This window comes from Tauraco erythrolophus, chromosome 8 (genome assembly GCF_009769465.1).
Source record: "Tauraco erythrolophus isolate bTauEry1 chromosome 8, bTauEry1.pri, whole genome shotgun sequence".
In the NCBI taxonomy this organism is placed as follows: Eukaryota; Metazoa; Chordata; class Aves; order Musophagiformes; family Musophagidae; genus Tauraco; species Tauraco erythrolophus.
This window is the reverse complement of record NC_141472.1, coordinates 39,182,277-39,201,353: the sequence shown is the minus strand read 5'-3', so window position 1 is coordinate 39,201,353 and position 19,077 is coordinate 39,182,277. Positions and strand designations below refer to the sequence as shown.

Here is a 19,077-nt window from a genome sequence, read left to right as displayed (position 1 = left end):
AGCAGAAATATTTCTTGCAAACAGAGAATTGAGAAGTTAGCTCATTGTGTACATTTTTTTCAGAATCAAATCTCTGTTTATAAATAATTCATTAGCAGTATAGAAAATGTATTTGCTTGTATTTTGAAAATCAATATAGAAACGTGACAAATGTTTATTTGCATGTGAACTACTTTTTCCACAAATTTTTTCCTTTACATTATTTATCATATTGTGAACTTCCTTTTTGTGGCCTGTTGACAACAAAAAGAATCAAATGTCGGTGATTTGCTAACGTTTATACAATAAGCTTTTGCTTTGAAAAAGATTCAAAGTAGTATGTGTATAATGTAAGAATCTATATAAATGCTAACCTTTGATTTGCTTAAATATTACATTGCTGGAGAACTGATGCAATTGCTGTAGATCTGCTTTATTATGACTTTCCTACAACTTCAAAATGAAAAGTTGTGCCTACCTGAAAAATGAAATTTCTCTTAAAAGCTTTCAAACAGGGTCATTTTAACTTTTTTAATGAAGTGGGGAAAAAAAAAGCTGAAAAGTTCGTTAAAATTATTGCTTTTTTGAAAGAGGTTTTTGATTTTCATAAATCAAAAAAAAAGCTGAGTTCAACTTTACCTTAGATCTATGCAACTCATGTCTAGTACATTCTGATGCTGGTATTTACCAAATTCTTCTCAGTTGAAGTCTCTAATTTTGTGTTTGCTTTCCTTGTTCCCTATGGTATGTTTTTCTAAAGCATTCATGCTTCCATCTTCCATAACTAGCTAAAGGACCCTAAATTTAGCATTGCCCAGTCCATTACTGTCCATTGCTACTCTCTGCTCTGTCTCTCATCTTTCTTTTTTCCCCTTCCTCCATTGATTTAGCCACTGTCATTTACCATTTGCCTGCACTCTTTTCCCATCTCTCTGTTGAAAAGGTCTTACTAATTAATCCTTATTCTTGATTTTACATTATTTACATAATGCAGTGTTGACTGTGATCAAAATAATCCCACAAATAATCCTTGTTTACTTTTTCAGTCCTGCTTTCCCAAAGCTGTCTGACTGGCAAAGTCTAAAATACGTGTAGAGACTTGCTTAAATTCTGCTCAATCCCCACAACTTCTCTACTGTTGTTTAACCTAACGGTCCAAAGTCCAGACATGAACTGCATTTTTCCCCAGTGTCTTTTGTGATGGTGCTCATTTTCAGGAGAAAAGTGCATGGTATTCTGCTGGGGAAATCTTCCACACTGGTCCCCTTGCCGGTGTTTTTGTGGCAGCAGTAGCGAAAACACAGAACTGGGCAGACAGTGAAGTAAATAGGCTGAAACAACCCATCTCAGCTTCTCAGGATTACTCCATCACTCCCTGCAGCATGCTGCTTCTGTTTACTTTGCCTGTACCTTGAATTCATTTTGTGCCTACTCTTCCCCTTTTATTGTGTCCACCTTTGATAACTCCAGACCTCCCTGTGTTTTGTTTCCCCCCAGAGAGTAGAACAACATATCCATTTATCACAAAATATCCCACTCATCTTCCAACCTTTACTGTCTCCTTTCTATCTGTAAACTCCTTAGATTCTTCTTATCTAGCATCTCCCATTTGTTTTCCTAAAATTACTTGAAAATTCCATCCTAATCCTTACCTTTTTTCTTTTCTATGTTTTTTAACAAACTGACAGTAGTGTTTTTTTATGAAAGTATACTGTCTATTGACTTTTGCAACTCACTGTGTTCTCATTCTGTTAAATCTCTTTAACAATTTTGTCAGTATTCAAATCAGTGGGTTATTGTCATGCTTCCTCCCATACATAATTCTTGAGAAACTGTATTATTTTACTTGAAACTCCAAATCTTACCTCTTGGGCATTCCAGTTACGATCTCAAGATCGTTTCCCTGAATGCTTAGCACAGGGAAAGCTGACTCTTGACGCACACACACACACACACACACACACATACACACACACACACGTGTGTGTGTGAAAAGGTAGGTCATAAATGCTATGGTGTGATTGAAAACACAGTTTCTCATAGTGTTCTGGTGGAGAAACTGGTAACTGCTGGCCTGGATAGGTACACCCTCCTTTGGGTTAAAAACTGGCTGGATGGCCGGGCCCAAAGAGTGGTGGTAAATGGGGCTAAATCCGGCTGGAGGCTGGTCACCAGTGGGGTTCCCCAGGGCTCAGTGCTGGGTCCAGTTCTGTTTAACATCTTTATCAATGACCTGGATGAGGGGATTGAATGTACCCTCAGTAAATTTGCGGACGACACCAAGCTGGGAGGCTGTGTCGATCTGCTCGAGGGTAGGGAGGCCCTTCAGAGGGATTTGAACAGACTGGATCGTTGGGCTGAGGCCAATGGCATGAGCTTTAATAAGGCCAAGTGCAGAGTCCTTCACTTGGGGTATAAAAACCCCAAGCATCGCTATAGGCTCGGGGAGGAGTGGCTGGAGAGCTGCCTGGCGGAGAAGGACCTGGGGGTGTTGGTTGACTACCGGCTTGATATGAGCCAGCAGTGTGCCCAGGTGGCCAAAAAGGCCAATGGGATACTGGCGTGTATCAAGAATAGTGTGACCAGCAGGAGCAGGGAAGTGATCCTGCCCCTGTACTCGGCACTGGTGAGGCCGCACCTGGAATATTGTGTCCAGTTTTGGGCCCCTCGCTTTAAGAGAGATATTGAGCTCCTGGAGCGAGTCCAAAGAAGGGCGACTAAACTGGTCAAGGGGCTGGAAAATAAAACTTATGAGGAGCGGCTGAGGGAGTTGGGGCTGTTTAGCCTGGAGAAGAGGAGGCTGAGGGGAGACCTGATTACGGCCTATAAATACTTGAGAAAAGATGGTGGGGAGGTAGGGGAGGGGCTCTTTACATTAGTGTTGGGTGATAGAACAAGAGGAAATGGGTACAAGCTTAGTCAGGGGAGATTCAGGTTGGATGTTAGGAAGTATTTCTTCTCTGAAAGGGTTGTCAGCCACTGGAATAAGCTGCCCAGGGAGGTGGTTGAGTCCCCATCCCTGGATGTGTTCAAGAATAGGGTGGATGAGCTACTTGAGGATATGGTTTAATGGGGATTAGGGATGGTTGGACTCGATGATCTCTAAGGTCTTTTCCAACCTAGAAATCTATGAATCTATGAATCTATGAAAATCAATGATCTGGTTAGTTGCAATTACATTGGCTTATTAAGAGCTGCAAAATGAATTTCTAGTCTGTGGTATATATCTCACAAAACCTGTAATAAAATACATGCATTGAAATAAAGAATGTTTCTGTAGTCAGTATCAAATAATTTTCCAAATAAATTTGGTAGAACTGAAATGAAAGCATTTTCATTACTATCTTACTATATGTAAATGAAATCTAGTTATAAAATGTTATGAAACAAAATCTTACAGAACAAAATATTCCTTGTAGTTTGCAAGTTAGTGGAATTGACTTTGTTATAGTCATTCATTGATTGGGGTTTTCTATGTATAAAATATTTTATGGAAATGCTAATAAAACTAGGGTTGTTACTTTTCTTCATTCAGAGCCTCAAACATGCACTTTGAAAGACTTCCTTTGTGCAAATGGAGACTGTGTTTCGGCAAGATTCTGGTGTGATGGAGACTATGACTGTGCAGATGGCTCAGATGAGGTAGGCTTCTTCCAGGAAAAAATATTTCTTTAGAAAATTGGTAGTTTTGTATTGTTGGAGAATGGATTCCCACATACGAGTAATTTAAAAAGTGGGAATTCTGCACGTAAATCTGTATATGCATATGTCTTTATTAAATTAAAAATGCATTGAATTACTTATCATAAAAAGAGAAAACGTAAAAGAAAAGTAAAATCAAGTTATATTTAACAATAGTCTACATCTTTTTGGCCCAGAAATGATCTGGACCTCTTCCCATTCCTGGATGTATTTTGTGTCCTGGTTGAGGAACCACTTTTTCTGCACACAGCGGTGATCTGGTTTTTGAGGTTTTTTGAGGAAAAAAAGTGTAGACTGTTTGTTGTGTAGCAGAAGCTCACTGGATAATGCTTTGCTGTCTTTTTGGCCTTTCCTGTCCCTTTTATTACTTCTCCTTTCCTGCTGGACCTCAGGTGCTTCCTACCTACTTAGAGGGTGTTATCCACCTTTCATGGATCATACCTACAAATACATTTCATAAGGCATTACTGTGTTTCATAATGTGGAGGAGGATAGGCTGCAGCTTCTCTGTTCAACTGCGTATTTACCAAGGTTTGTATCAAACCCTTCATCTCATGTATACGTTGTTTTTATCGTACCAGAGGTATTGCGAAACAGGCTGTTCGAGAGATCAGTTCCAGTGTTCCAACGGTCAGTGTATATCAGCGAGATGGAAATGCGATGGTCATGAAGACTGCAAACTTGGCGAAGACGAGAAAAGCTGTGAACCAGGTATTGTTTCAAATAATGCTGAGAAATGAAATGAAGCAGGGAATAACTCAGAATGAAACAAGGAGAAAATAAACCAGCAAATCAAGATTCCCTGTGCACTAGAAGTAGGGAGGAGTGCGAAGAAATCTGAAACACTTTATCTTTTGAATGTGCATCATTGTGTCTTCGACTCTTGTTTCGAAAAACCCACTTATGTACAGCTGTGCAATATGAAGCTTCTTGGGGGGAATCGTACTTAATTTAATGATTTTTAATTATAATTTGATAATATATACACAGCTAATAAAATTCTCTTAAAAGAGCAGTAATTCTTTGTATGTTGCTAAAGTATTTTGGGTATTTTTTGCTTTATAGTGTCCATTCAAATTTTACTAGTCCTTATGCGAAGGTTTTCTTTTGAAAATTATTGTTTTTGTTGTTATTGTTTTATTTCCTTATTACTGTATTGGAAATGCAGTTGTTTATTTTTGCAGGAATTTCCCTAAATGTTTTGTAAGCTTCATCTAGATCAGTGCAACTGATACAAGCCTATGACAAAGCTCCCTTGATTTACAATGTGACAAAAATATTCACCTATATTTTAAACAAAACTGGTTAATATATTTTTATTTTAATTGTAGTAATGTGCACTGTCTAAAACCATGGTTTCTTATAAATTTTGTTTGATTATACTTACATAACGTTAGCTAAACCCAAAGCTCATTTTAAAGAATGCATTTTTTTAATATTTGAATACGGGTATGTATGTAATTACCATTGTTACCAAGCATAAGGAAAATACAAAAAGAAATTTCTCAGTGACAAAAACCAAATATCCTTTCACTATCTTTATACCATTTACTTAAGATTTGACGATTTGGTTTTGTCAAATATTTCATCGCAGTTTACGACTGTTTGGAAAAACTCTGATCAACTACGAATACATGTGTGCTCACTATGTTAACCAGATGAAAACATTAAATTATAAAGCTACTTATTTATAAATTGTCTTTTTCTTAATGCTAAAATATGTGTTTGCAACCAGCATCTCCAACCTGCTCTTCAAGTGAGTACGTGTGTGCAAGTGGAGGCTGTATTTCGGCATCTTTGAAATGTAATGGAGAGTATGACTGTGCTGATGGATCTGATGAGGTAGCGGATGAATTTCTGTTGATTCTTATTTTTCCCTACTGTCTGACATGTAATTGTTAATTGGTTAGATTTGAAAATAATTTAAAGGGCCAAATGGGCTTTTTTTGCATCCAATGAACACTGTCAGATAACTTAGCCCCATGATTTTGGTTCCCTGGTAGTTACACTGCATTGTGTTTGTTTGCTCTGTGGCCACCTTTTGGAGTAGACAAATTTATTTCCCCTAAGTCAAAACCTAAGCCTGGTTCTGAGGGAGTTTGCTTCAGGGACTGCTCCATACTGTCAGTGTGGACAAGCTTGTGTCGCATTTGGCTCCCTCTGTCCTCTAGATTAAGCTAAATTAATCCTAGCAGGCACTTCAGCCTCCATGGGCCTTCATACCATGTTCTTCCTACGTGTTGCACTTTTTGTGTCTTTTTAAAAAATTAACACCTGGGTGAACAACTTCAAGAAAAAAGATGAAAAATACTTGTTATTTCTCAGAGCCATAAAGGTGTCAGAGTAAGAAGGATGCCTGTGAACCAAATGCTACATGGTGCATGTGAAGACAATCCATTCTGGAGGTTTCTAGTCCTGATCAATGTGGATCTAAGCCAGTTTGCTCTAACTGGCCTCATGTCCAGGGTTGTTGCTTGTCAGGCAGTTGACTTTAGAAACATGAGTGTAGCCATTTTTTCAATTGCTAATACTAAGCAACATAAGGAAGTAATATCAGAACATATATAACGTGCTTACAGTTTCACTTGGACTTCAGTAGCTACTGAAATTGCACATTCCATTGTCAGGGTCAACTTTATTGTGTTATACTTAGGGCAATGAAAAACAGTGTAGGTGAAATTTGTTGGGTTTGTCGTAAGTGTATTGTTGTAATTCAGTCGTGGTTAGTTCATATCTGTATTCACACAGATGGATTGTGTAACAGAATGCAAAGAAGATCAGTTTCGATGCAAAAATAAGGCCTACTGTATCCCTGTCAGATGGCTTTGTGATGGGATCCATGACTGTGTGGATGGCAGTGACGAAGAAAACTGTGACCAAGGCAAGAGACACTCTTCTTTTAAAGGCTTGCTTTATTGGTTTTTATATTAACACACATTGTAAGTTAGTGGTATATCGACCATTCTGAGCAATGAGATGAAAGCTCTGTGACCTCTTTTGACAAGACAGTATAGAAAGTGCTAACGTTCTGTCTGGCACAGGGTGGGAAAGAATCATAGAATCATAGAATGATTTTTGGTTGGAAGGGACCTCAAAGATCATCCAGTTCCAACCCCCCCTGCCATGGGCAGGGAAACCCTCCACTACACCAGGTTGCCCAAAGCCTCATCCAACCTGGCCTTGAACACTTCTAGGGATGGGGCATCTGCATCTTCTCTGGGCAACTTGTTCCACTGTCTCACCAACCACCCTCTGAGTAAAAAATTTCTTCCTTAGATCTAATCTAAATCTTCCCTCTTTCAATTTAAAGCCATTGCCCCTTGTCCTATCACTATAGCAGCTTCACAAGCGATTGACAGGATGAAGCAAAACTTACATTGTTTATGACTCACGGCTCATTGTTCCTTCTTTGCATTTCCTTCACCAAGGACCAAAAGATTGTGTTATTACTGGAAGCATATTTTGTCTCATCAGAGAAATCAGTAATAAGTCCAGTTAATTTACAGTTTTAGAGGCAACAATAAATTACGTCATGCAATATAATGAAAAATTGCTAAATAAGTAATCTTAAGACCTTAGTTTTCTATTTATTTCCTTGGAGATAAAATGTTGCAACTAACCAGAACCCATGAAATCACATTTTGTATTCTGACTCTCCTTAGAGAGCAGAACTGTGCACATAAGTTGATTCACATGAAGCTAAGCACTATGCTCAGACTTTGATGTTTGTGATTAAACTTCCAAATACGTCTTTGAGAAATACATCTCTTGGTCTAATTCTCATAGTTGCTGCAAATTCACAAATCTTGTTCAAATATATCTTTTTAATTGAGTATTCATAGATATTTACATATGTGTCTATGTATACATATACACACAGAGATATAGGCAGTTAAATGTTATTAAGCAAGTTCCCTACAGTTTTCCTTCTGAGGGTAAGACCATGAAAAAGTCTTTATTTCTAATTTATTTTCTTTTTAACTGATCCTTTCTTCAGCTACCAGGCAGTAACAGTGTATCTCTGCACAAGAATCTTAGCAAGCATAGTAACTCGTTAATTGTGGCAAACACCGAACTTCTCACTCAAATTAAAGGAATTTTTTTAAAAGCAAAATTTTACTCAGCATTTTGTCAGCTTTGTTTTCTCCATATTTTTCTTTATTCTTTCAAGTGAGTAGTTGTGTGTATTAGTCATCCACAATCACGACATGCGTAGCTTCAAAAGCGTAATGAAGTACAATAATAAATAATAATAATCAGAGATGAAGCAAGTAACTGCAGAGTGAAATATCCTTCCCTTATTTTGTTTTAAGTCCATTAACCAACACTTATCAGTAGGAAAAATAGTTACATGGAATGATTAAGTTTGAGAGACCAGAAAATGAAGAAAACAGGAAGAATGTTCCAGAGATGTTTAGATGCAAAGAGAAAAACATCATATAAGTGTTGAAGAATGAAGTGTGATTACTGAGATAACAAAGTTTTTAAAAACTTCTAGTCCCTTCTGAAATATCTGGGCTGTATCTCTTTAAAAACCAACAAAGTGTAAGTAAGTAGTCACGCACTTATTTTATCCGAAGCCCATATTATTCTTTGGATAGTATAATGGAGCTTCTGTGAACTGCAAATTGCTTATAATGCAATAAGAAGCCTTTTGCCTAGTTGGTTATTGCTATAATACTTTTTATTTATGTCACAATTATGATTTCTGTTATAGAAATCTATTCTATAAAGGAATTATGACAGGCAGAGCAATCACATGAAGCAAATGCCAGTTTATCTCACTGATAACTAATTTTTTTCCTCTTTGGAAATGCAGCAAACAGTCAAGGAGTTTTATTCTACAGCATTCTAAAACAATCTCCGTAATATTTATCTGTAGCCCACTGTGCATATTTATAAACATAGCTGTAGTCAATCTTATTATTCAACTAGAAGTATGGTTTTATTGTGATTACACATGCAATTGTGAAGAATTCATCATGAAGAATACTTGAATTCTATATATTTTTCCTTGGATGATAATAAAGAATATTTCTGTTAATGTTCATAAGTTATATTTGCGATGGGAATGAATTATATTTGGTAACATAGTGTGAGAGTTCCCAACATCCTCTTACACAGTGGGTATTTCATGCAAATTAATTTTCTGGAAAGAAAAAATTAAACCATTCTGAACCCTTTATAGCAAAAGAATCCCTTCTGTTGATTTTAATGGAGTGTGAACAGGGCACTGACTTGAATAAGTAAAAAGCTGCTGGAGTCTGATCTCACTATCAGGATGGGTGTAATGCACTGAAGTAAGCCACAGTGAGAGTTTTGATGTTATCATATAAAATTTCATTGTTTCCTCTGCTGCAGGTACACAGCTTGCTTTCTTTTCTACTCTAATCCTCTCAGGAAACTGAGAATCCAGTTACCATAAAAATGTGCTATATAGAAAACTAGTTTCAAGAAGTTTCTGTAACTTTGTTGATTGCTAGTGGTAAAATTTAGTCATAATTTGGAAACAAAATGCCTTCTTACTGCTACATGCGTTAAAGCTGAATCCAGCTTGAACCAATTTTTAAAGCTTGAGCACTCCAGCTTAAAACATTTTCTTTCACCTTCTGTTCCATTTTGTTAGATGATTCAGAGTTCAATCAATACTCAAGTTATATGGAAGGATTTGTTCTTGCTGCATCTGTGCTCAGTAAATATCCTAATGAGAAATTTCAGCGTTACAAAAAGGAAGAGACTGTTAGAGGTCATCTGGTCTTATCTACTCTGTGCCTACATGGCTGGATCTTCCCTAATTACAGAGTTTATAGTTGATGAGGACGTCACAAGCCTGGCTGAGCCTATTACTCCTCAAGAGAAAAAAGAAAAATGCTACGTCCTGGCTTAGGGACTGCAATCACTTTTTCTCTTCTGAACATGATGTGTGTCTCGAAGAGCGGGAGTAGAAAAAGATGGAGAATCAGACATTCATGTGAAACAAACGTGGACTGAAATGGCCTTTCACAGGCTTGACCATGTTTCTGTCTTCTGATTTGTACCATTCTCTGATAGCACAAATTACCGATGTACCCAGCCAGGTCTTTTCTGAAAGGCAGCATCACCAAAGGAAGTTACAAACAGAAAGGCAGTTTGAGCATCTCCTGGCTAAATGCAAGGGGAACATGCCTAGCTGGTGAGTTCTCAGTGTCTTTCTTTGATAACTACCTGTTCTAGTCAGGCCAAATAGGTAATTCCTAGCTAACAATCATGAAAACAAAGTCAAAAAGTGTATGGTCACAGAAGAGCTTAAGAGTGTTTCTCTCTGCCTTTCCAACCCTTTCATTTGGGGTTTGTTAATTTCGTTATGCTGTGCGTGTCATTCTCTGCAGATAGTAAGTGATAAGTGGCTGTACTGGTTTTATCAAGAATTGACGTTCTTTCTTTTGTCTTTCTGTTTTCCTGTTGGTTTTTTTTGTCATCTTTTCATCCTCCCAGGGGGAAATATATGTAGAGCTGATGAATTTTTGTGCAACAATTCCCTCTGCAAACTACATTTTTGGGTTTGTGATGGCGAGGATGACTGTGGAGATAACTCTGATGAAGTTGCGGAAATGTGTGGTATGGTTATTGCTATTCGTGTAATTTCAGATAAGATATTTGTGAGAAATTAATCTTTTTGTATGCACAAATGGGAAAATGTTGCTTCTACATTATCAATCATCATTAAATTTCCTACTTCCTTTGGTTTATTTCTCTTGTGTTTACAGATTCTCAAAAAGAAGTGTAATTACCCTTATTACACAAAATAAATTCATTCCCTAAGTGAAAAACTTATACTGTAAATATTGTTCAAGTGTTATTCTATTAGGTACCAGAAGTTAAAATCAAGTGCCATTCATATGTCAATTACAACTGTGTTCCCATGCCTGCTTATTCCTTTGATAGGGAGACATTAAAGAAAGTTCAAGAATACTAGCTGGGTAATAGCTGATTCTCTTTTTTAACACACAGTAAAGTTTCCATGCCCTCCAACAAGGCCGTACAGATGTAGAAACAACAGGGTTTGTCTGCGACCTGAGCAGATTTGCAATGAGGTTGATGACTGTGGTGATAACTCGGATGAAGATCACTGTGGTAGGTGATATTACGTTTCAAGGCATTCAGATCAAAGAAAACAACTTGAAGGCAAACTTTGTAACAGAGATCTGCTTGTCCTTCAGTAAAGCTTAACTGGAGGTTAGTAGATCAGAATTTGAAATTGAAAGACGTTAAGCTTGAAGTAATTTCCAGTTGCTTAATGCTTCATGGTCATTCCCATTTGTATGTGTCTAAAATAATCTAAGAATCTTAAATACTGATTTATTTCTCTCTTATTAATTTGTAATTATATAGATAAAGTCACATATAAAGCAAGACCGTGTAAAAAAGATGAGTTTGCTTGTAATGATAAGAAATGTATTCCAATGGAGCTGCAGTGCGATTGGTTTGATGACTGCGGAGATGGTTCAGATGAGCAAGACTGCAAAATAAGTGAGTTTGGCTGACAAGATATGTTTTCATGATTGCTGCAGAAAGGAAATAATTAACTGAGACTTTCATCCATGCAAAACCTACTCAACAACACAGAAGTTAATTAAAGTGGGTTTTTTTTAGTTAAAAAAAGAGTTGATTGTATTTGACATACCACAAGAGGAATGCAAATTTTATAGCAATTCAGATTGTAGTAGTTTTTAGGGTAGTTCTTGAGTTTTTGAAATAGTTTAACTACATGTTGATTGCATTTTGTTTCTTATCTGCAGCAAGATAAATTTTAGTATTAAGTTCTTGATGTGAAATGAAGTTTCACAATCAAATAGTGTCAATTTATATGCGTATGTAGGTAAATACAGTTATGTCCTATATTTGTTTAAAATTTACTTTGATGGTCTTTTAACAGAAAGATAAATTTGTCATGCTATTTGCTGTTTTTACTTTAGATCTCATTTTTAACATTTTAAAGGAACCTATCAGGGCTTTTTTTAGACATTTTGTTTATATTTAGATGTAGCTGAATATACATGTGAAGATAATGTGAATCCTTGTGGAGATGATGCATACTGTAATCAAACAAAAACATCTCTGCTGTGTCAATGTAAACCCGGATTTCAGAGAAACAAGAGGAATAGACAATGTGAAGGTACAGGTCCTTTCCATCATGCCTTGCTGTAAAGTATTCAATGTCAACTGCATAGTCAATTTTCTATACTGGAGAAGGAGACACACATCACATACGTTTTTCTGCAGAGTAAGAACTGTTTCATAGCTGTGGGATTAAGAAATCAAGAAAAGAAACTGAAAGGACTTAACAGAATAGAGATGTATGCATTTTACCTGGAGAGGTTATCAAAGATTAACATTGGTTGTGAATGTCAAAAGGTTCAGGTCAGGCCATTAAAGGATTTTATAATTTAAGGGGTAAATTAGTGATTTAAGGTCTAGTAGATTATTGAATTCAGAATTGGGATTCACATTTAAATTGCTATATGAGATTATTTTGAGATGCTTAAAATAATGAAGATGCATAAAACTGAAAATTGAAATGAAAATAAACAGATTGAAAATAAAATATCTTAGAAAATGTAGTCTTAATATATATGATACCACACTCATCAGAAAAAAAGACAGTTATTGTCACCAAAGTGTTGATGAAAAAGGTAACATAAATCTGCCTACTCAAAGAATGGGTTGTGAGTTTGTTTTCTCACTGGTGAGCAGTAACTTACAGAAGGAGTTGAGATCACCTCAGTGAGAGTATCAAAGTGAGTCGATACTTGCATACAAAAACGTCATTGTTTGGCCCTTATATATGGAGGGTTTTCCAGTAAGGCGTGGTCATGTAGCTTTGAGTGTAACAGAGACAGATATGTTGGAGGTCACTGAAACAGACATTTTCATTCTCAAAGTTGATTGCGAGCTCTGATAATAACAGGTTGATATAAGAAGGATGGAGAAATAACTTGAAATATTTTTGAGATATGTTGACTGCAGCGGAAGTAACATTAGTGATAATAGCAGAAGGCTTCCTTTTACTGTTGCAAGATACACCAATGCTTACGAGTTCCTTTTGTTCATCTGCTTTGTTCCATGATGTTCTGAACGTCTTAAATAATAGTGTATTAAACTACAGATATATAAATTACAATTCTTTTCCTCATAGATATCAATGAGTGTATGGTATTTGGTGTCTGCTCCCAGCACTGCAATAATATTAAGGGGTCATACAAATGTGCATGCGAGAAAAATTATAAGGAGAGGAATAACAGCTGCATAGCAAAAGGTAAGGCTATAAAAATCAAAATACGTTGACAGTACTAAATCATTTGTTATGTACATGGTTGGTAACACCAATGCGTTGCATATACAATTTATTTTTAGAAAAATATTTTTTGAATAGTGCCCAGAAATAACTCTCAAAGCCACTCAGAACTACCTTTGATTTCACTAAGCAGTAAATTCTTATCACTTCCAGGTAAAAGAACATACTTAATATGAAAGTCCATTTCCAGCTCCAGCTTTCTCTATTGCAAATATATGTACAAATAAGAAAAACAGAGATTATATATTAGCAAGCATAGAAGCGTTCTGGTGAAGCTTTAGAAGCTTGAGAGAAGAATCAACTCTTTCATACAAACAGGGTTTAGAACTTTAGGAATAAATTAAATAGTACTTGGGGTTAGCCTGTTTTTGCTTTGTCATGTTGAGAAATCTTACATAACTCATGTAAGTGAAGTTTTTTTTAGTATAGTCACCTAAGAATATACTCATATAAATTAGTTGCCTAGATCATGGTCCAGGGAAGGTAAAGAAATACGCACATGTAGATGTTACTTCTGTCTTTCATAAGGCAGAGGTATTGCACAAAATGGAGTATGAAATGTTTCCTTCTTTGTGTCGCACCAGTCAGTAATGTAGGTACACCCATGCTGGGGAGCTAGGTGGTGGTAGTCAGGTTTCTTACGTGCTTTGTTCACGTTTTCTTGAAGCAAACTCACCATGGGGGAGAATCATATTAATGAGTCTTTAGTAATTTCCTCTATAAATAACGTGGACTCTCTCAGGATCTAGCATCATTACCTTTTATTGAAGAAGCACTCAGATTATGACATGAGAACAAACAAGGTTACGGTGGGTAGTGGCTTGTTACTATAGAAACACAGACACAGTTCTGAGGGCTTATAAATTAAAAATCCAAGAATCACTATCCTGCATCTGAATAATTCTCAGGCTTCATTTCCATTGTAATACAGTTCATGTTTCCCTCTTTCTGTCATTGATACTTGCTTTAATGGGACTCCTCTTTCTTCTTGTGTTTAGCAGGAGTGAGGGAACAAATTATTTTTGATATTTCATACTTATAAGGAGGAAATTTGTTGGACAGATATAAGTTGATTCCCTATGGATAAATGTGACATAAATTGGAAAACTAAAAAAATTGCAAATGCACTCTAGTGTATCCAGCAAATTTGAAACTTTCACAAAACTTAGTGAGCAGCTACCAGAGAGCATTTTCTTATGAATAGCATATTTTACAACCTCTGGATTAAGATGGTAACTACTTATCCATAAAGACCACCCATTCCCAGGTATCCATAAATGTTAACTCTCTGAAATGAGAAGATATAAGGCACAACTGCCCACGTTCTGTAGCAGCTATGGTCCGGTTTGCTCGGGTTGCAGTCAATTGCAAAATATCACTGCCTTCACTAAAGATAGGATCATTCCATTTCTAATTTCCAATTAAGCAATTTCAAGTAATGTGTATTGGCAAGTTTGTGTTCCTTCAATACATACATTTAGGACCCTCGAGACACAACGTGCATATAAAAATAAGTGGCAGTTCATATGGGCTTAATGCATAATATCACCTGGGGTTTTTATACTGCTAAAGTGTTCAAATTCTTGTATGGCATACTCTTGAAAATATAGTTTTAGGTGTCACAGTGTGAGCTTGGAAAGCATTTAAATAATATATATTGCTATAAGAGTATGAAAAATTGCATTTATTGCCCAGAATGTGAGTGGTTTTGCAGTCTTCAACATCAGAAAACAATTTTAACATGAGAAATTATATCAGATAAATACCAAAAAGCTACTGGAGTGAAAAACACTGATTTTGCATTAGTTGACATTTACCTTATTTTTGTTTCATTATAATAATCCCTAGGCTCTGAAGATCAAGTTCTCTATGTTGCTAATGACACTGACATCCTGGGTTTTGCATATCCATTCAACTACAGTGATGTTCATCAGCAAATATCACATATTGAGCATAATTCAAGGATAACTGGAATGGATACATATTTTCAAGGGGACATGATTGTTTGGAGTACTCAATTTAATCCTGGAGGTATTTTCTACAGAAAACTTCACGACAGAGAGAGAAGACAAAGTACCAGTGGCTTGATAGTAAGTGATCGAAATGAAAGATTACATGATACAAATTTCTTCCCATTTACTCTTCTGTTCTGATTATAGACATTATTGTCTATAATAACATGTGCTGATTTAGTAAATTAAAATGTCTATCTGAGAATGATTTTATTCAAATAGTGTATATGTCTACTAATGCCTTTCCATTTAAGACTGACAGACTTGGTCAAGCCTCTAAGAAAACACAACTATAGTATTAGTTTTATAGTTTTAAAAAAGTTTTCTACAGAGAAATAACCAGTATGTTAGAGGCTTGAAAAGATTGTATACTGTCAAGATTTTTTTATTTTAAGAAAGGATATAATAGACATATATAATCCACACATTGTTTAAAGAAAGGCATGAATTTCAAATCCTTGGAAAACAGAAAATGTAGATAGACCAAAGACAACCTTGAGTTCTATAATGACCATATAAATGATAATATTGGCAAAGCTATGATAAACATTTAAAAATTAGAACAATAAAAATTGAATGTAAGCTTCCTTGAGTCTTCTTCATAGTCCAAGGGTTGAGAATTTCATAGCTGATTTGACATTGTCTCCCTGTTTAAACTAATAAAGGTTAAATGTTCTTAGAATTACTATTATTTTTCTGAAATACAGAAATACTTTTGCTTTTCGTGTTTGTTTCACTGTTATCCAAGAATACCTTCTAGTCACTTCCTTTTCATTCAAAATTATTGAAAAAAATATATTTTTCTTTGTACTACACCATTTTCCCATGTCTCTTCAGCACAGGTAGGTCCATGTGAAGGTGAAACCACACAAAAAAGCTTTTTTACAAATCTGTATGTGGAAAATGCCCAGACTGTATCTGAACATATCTTGGACACGTTTAATTTATATTTGTGAAGTATTTATTTCTAATCGTACTCAAATATTCAGAATATTTTGCCCAGCATTATCTCATTAATAATCAAATGTTATGGCCTTATACATAACTGATCAGTAAGTTAATTGGTTTTATAGTGTTGTTTTAACATTGTCACTTAAATTTAGTTTTGAAAAGCTTGAGAATTCCTTAATTTTAAAACAAGTTTTTTAATGGATAAGTTTTCAAAGGTTATATTATAACTTTTCTATCTAGACTTTGATATGTAAATCAAGACAGTAAACTTGAACAAAGTCACCTGCATTTTCAGGTAATTACATTAATGCAAAAATCCATCTCGACTTAAATGGCTCCATGGAATTAGCATATCAAGAGCCTTCCTCAGAGAATAGCTTGAAGTATCTCTCATACTTTTCTGTGAAAAGGGGTTTAAGCTTGGTACAAATTGAAGCATTAAAGGAAATAGTAAATATCAACTCTTCAGAGTTTATTGACAGATGCAGAAGAGGATCGCATTCCAATTGAGTTAAGGCAGTATAAGTGAACTGGTGATAACTGGTGCAGCTGTTTACTGGTGTAATCCTTGGAGAGAGATGTCTAAGTTATCTGAGGTGAATATTCAACACAGAATGACTTGCTGCTTAAACTCAAGTGCTACTTTTCATGGAAGAGGACACAAAGCTGAACACTAAAATATTTGTACCATATAATAGGAAGAAAAACATGGGTTTTGTAATGTATCCAGTCAGTGTATTGGCAGTTTGCTCCAGCCCCACTGTTCTAAGATCTTAACAAGGACCCTTAATCACTCTTGTGATATATCCACATATATATTCCCAACATTTGCCCCAGGCCCCAGTGAAATTCAGTGCATCACTGTGAAGGGAAACCATTTCTAGACTGTTTTCTCTAAATAGCATGAATTTATGGTTTTACCTTAAAGGTATAGCTCTGTATGGATGAAGTTCGTGTGTTAGGAGACTCTCTTTCTGGAATTGATTGGTTGGAATTTTTAAATTATCCTATTTACGTAATACAAATGGTGGTCTGGTGAACCATTGCACCTACTGGGCTGCTCATCTGTTGAGGAATATTTTCTAAATAGTCTAAAAGTTTTCTGGTGTTATTTTTTTCTCATTTATTCTTAGTATTCTAATAATATATCATTAGATAATGTACTATTTTTAATGAAGATATTTATAGCGGCAATAAATCATTGGTTTACTTTATTCCACAGCAATGCCATACCAAAAACATCTGTAAAGTAAATAGAGAAAATATTGCTTCACATGTGCTTGTGATATCAATTAGGTTTGTATTTCAGTCTTCCTGTGTTTAAAATGCTAAGCATTGCAAGGTGGTGTGTTCCTGCTGCATGTGTAACGTATTTTCTCCAGTCAAACTCAACTTTAGGGGTTGAAACTTTTTCTGTAATCTACTATTATATCAAAATGGTTTCCAAATCTAAGCTATTTATGCAGCTTGCTTTTTTTTTTTTTTAATTCTTTACTTTTAAAACAGTTTTATGATAGGCAGCAGTTCTGATCAAAAGCCATCAAGCTGACGTGGTCTGTAGTTGTGCAGAGACTACCGTACTATGAAAGACGATTAGGCTTCAAACCCCAATTTTTCTAATAAGTTGTAGTACATTATATTTAGCATCAAAGTGGACTAAAATAAGTGTAGAAAATATTAATGTGATTTTGTTTCTGTATTTTCATCCTTATTCTGCATGCAAAATTGTGCTTCAAAATTAACATAATCCAAATAAGCTATTAGGTAAAAACTCATTTACAGTAAGTAATTTTACTAGACATTACGAGAAGATGCGCAAGACATCAGAAACACGATGTAGCTAGGCTGAAACTTAATGAACACAACTGAGAATTACACAACCATAGCATCAGCTAGTGGTTTTTGTTCTCTTTTTTTTTAATCTCTTACACCAGATGTCTGCTTTCCATTTCTTCTGATTATCTCCACGTTCCTTTGATCTTTAATATGCACCCAGCATTACTGGAATTTCACTTCTCCTGTACATTTGAGAAGAATGAGAAAGGGTCAGTGTTAGTAAGCAACCCAACCTCACTCCAGAATCTTTTTAGGACATCCCTTTGTCTCACCTGCTTCTACAACCAGCTTTTTGGGAACCGTCTCTCTCTTTGCATGGTAAGCCACATCATATGCTTACCAGGTTCAAAAAAAAGCTGTCTTACTGTAAACAGTGGCTCTTGAACAGTCCAAAGAACAGCAAGGGACTATGCTGTCCATGATAGCTGCTCTCCTTTTAAAAGAATATTTGAGTCCAGCCTTGTGGGCCAGTGCCATTAACCCTTGCAGTCTCCACAGTAGAAACTGGATATGTCCAGGTGTGAGTGGCTTCTTGACCCAGGTACCTAAATATTACCCAGAATTAAAAAGAGTTTGGATTAAAAATACAACGACGCTTACCTGCAAATAGCCACATTTCTCATTATGTTTTCCTTTACATGAATGTTGCTTAGATAATGTAATAAAAAAAAAAAAAAAAAAAAAAGAGGTTGCTGCATGCAAATGCTACATTTCTTGTTGGAAAAAACAAAGAAGAGTTTATTTTTGTGGTATTTCTGGAAGCATATGCTGCCAATGTCATCATTTCATTACAAAGAATTAGGCTACATTATTTTGTTTAACTTTAAAAAAATGACTGCGATTCTGTTTTTAAAGAAATACTGTTTTGTAAATGCAGTGATTGATTTACTGCTTTAATACTTACCTAAATAGAAAGTCAGGGTTCTGTATATCTGCAGAACATGCTTTCTGAGACGTTTCTGCAGAACTAAAGGTTTATGAACAATGAACTATCTAAATTCACCCTTGCAGTCCTATTATTTCACCTAGAGAATGAAATGACCTTTATTTTATGATGAAAATAGTCTACAAATGGCCTGTGGTATTGGGGAACTCTGACACCTGAGCAAAACATGTTATTTTAGGATTTTCTTTCCTGATGTTTAGTTACATAGCTTAGTGACATTCCAGTACTGCGTTTGTCAAGGAATAGACATTTTTTGCTCATAATTTAACTTGATGTCATTATAGGTAAACAGGCAAACAATTGCATATGTATTTAGC

At 35.7% G+C, this 19,077-nt stretch overlaps 1 protein-coding gene across 1 annotated transcript in view; it reads left to right on the top strand.

The window, feature by feature from the left end:
• LRP1B (LDL receptor related protein 1B) overlaps positions 1-19,077 on the top strand; it is a 583,373-nt gene that overhangs the window by 509,970 nt on the left and 54,326 nt on the right. The window contains exons 68-77 of the mRNA XM_086616175.1: positions 3,515-3,621; positions 4,263-4,392; positions 5,417-5,523; positions 6,430-6,562; positions 10,156-10,278; positions 10,672-10,794; positions 11,053-11,190; positions 11,702-11,836; positions 12,857-12,976; positions 14,864-15,105. Coding sequence (XP_086472301.1) covers positions 3,515-3,621; positions 4,263-4,392; positions 5,417-5,523; positions 6,430-6,562; positions 10,156-10,278; positions 10,672-10,794; positions 11,053-11,190; positions 11,702-11,836; positions 12,857-12,976; positions 14,864-15,105 — 1,358 coding nt within the window. The remainder of the gene's footprint in view (positions 1-3,514; positions 3,622-4,262; positions 4,393-5,416; positions 5,524-6,429; positions 6,563-10,155; positions 10,279-10,671; positions 10,795-11,052; positions 11,191-11,701; positions 11,837-12,856; positions 12,977-14,863; positions 15,106-19,077) is intronic.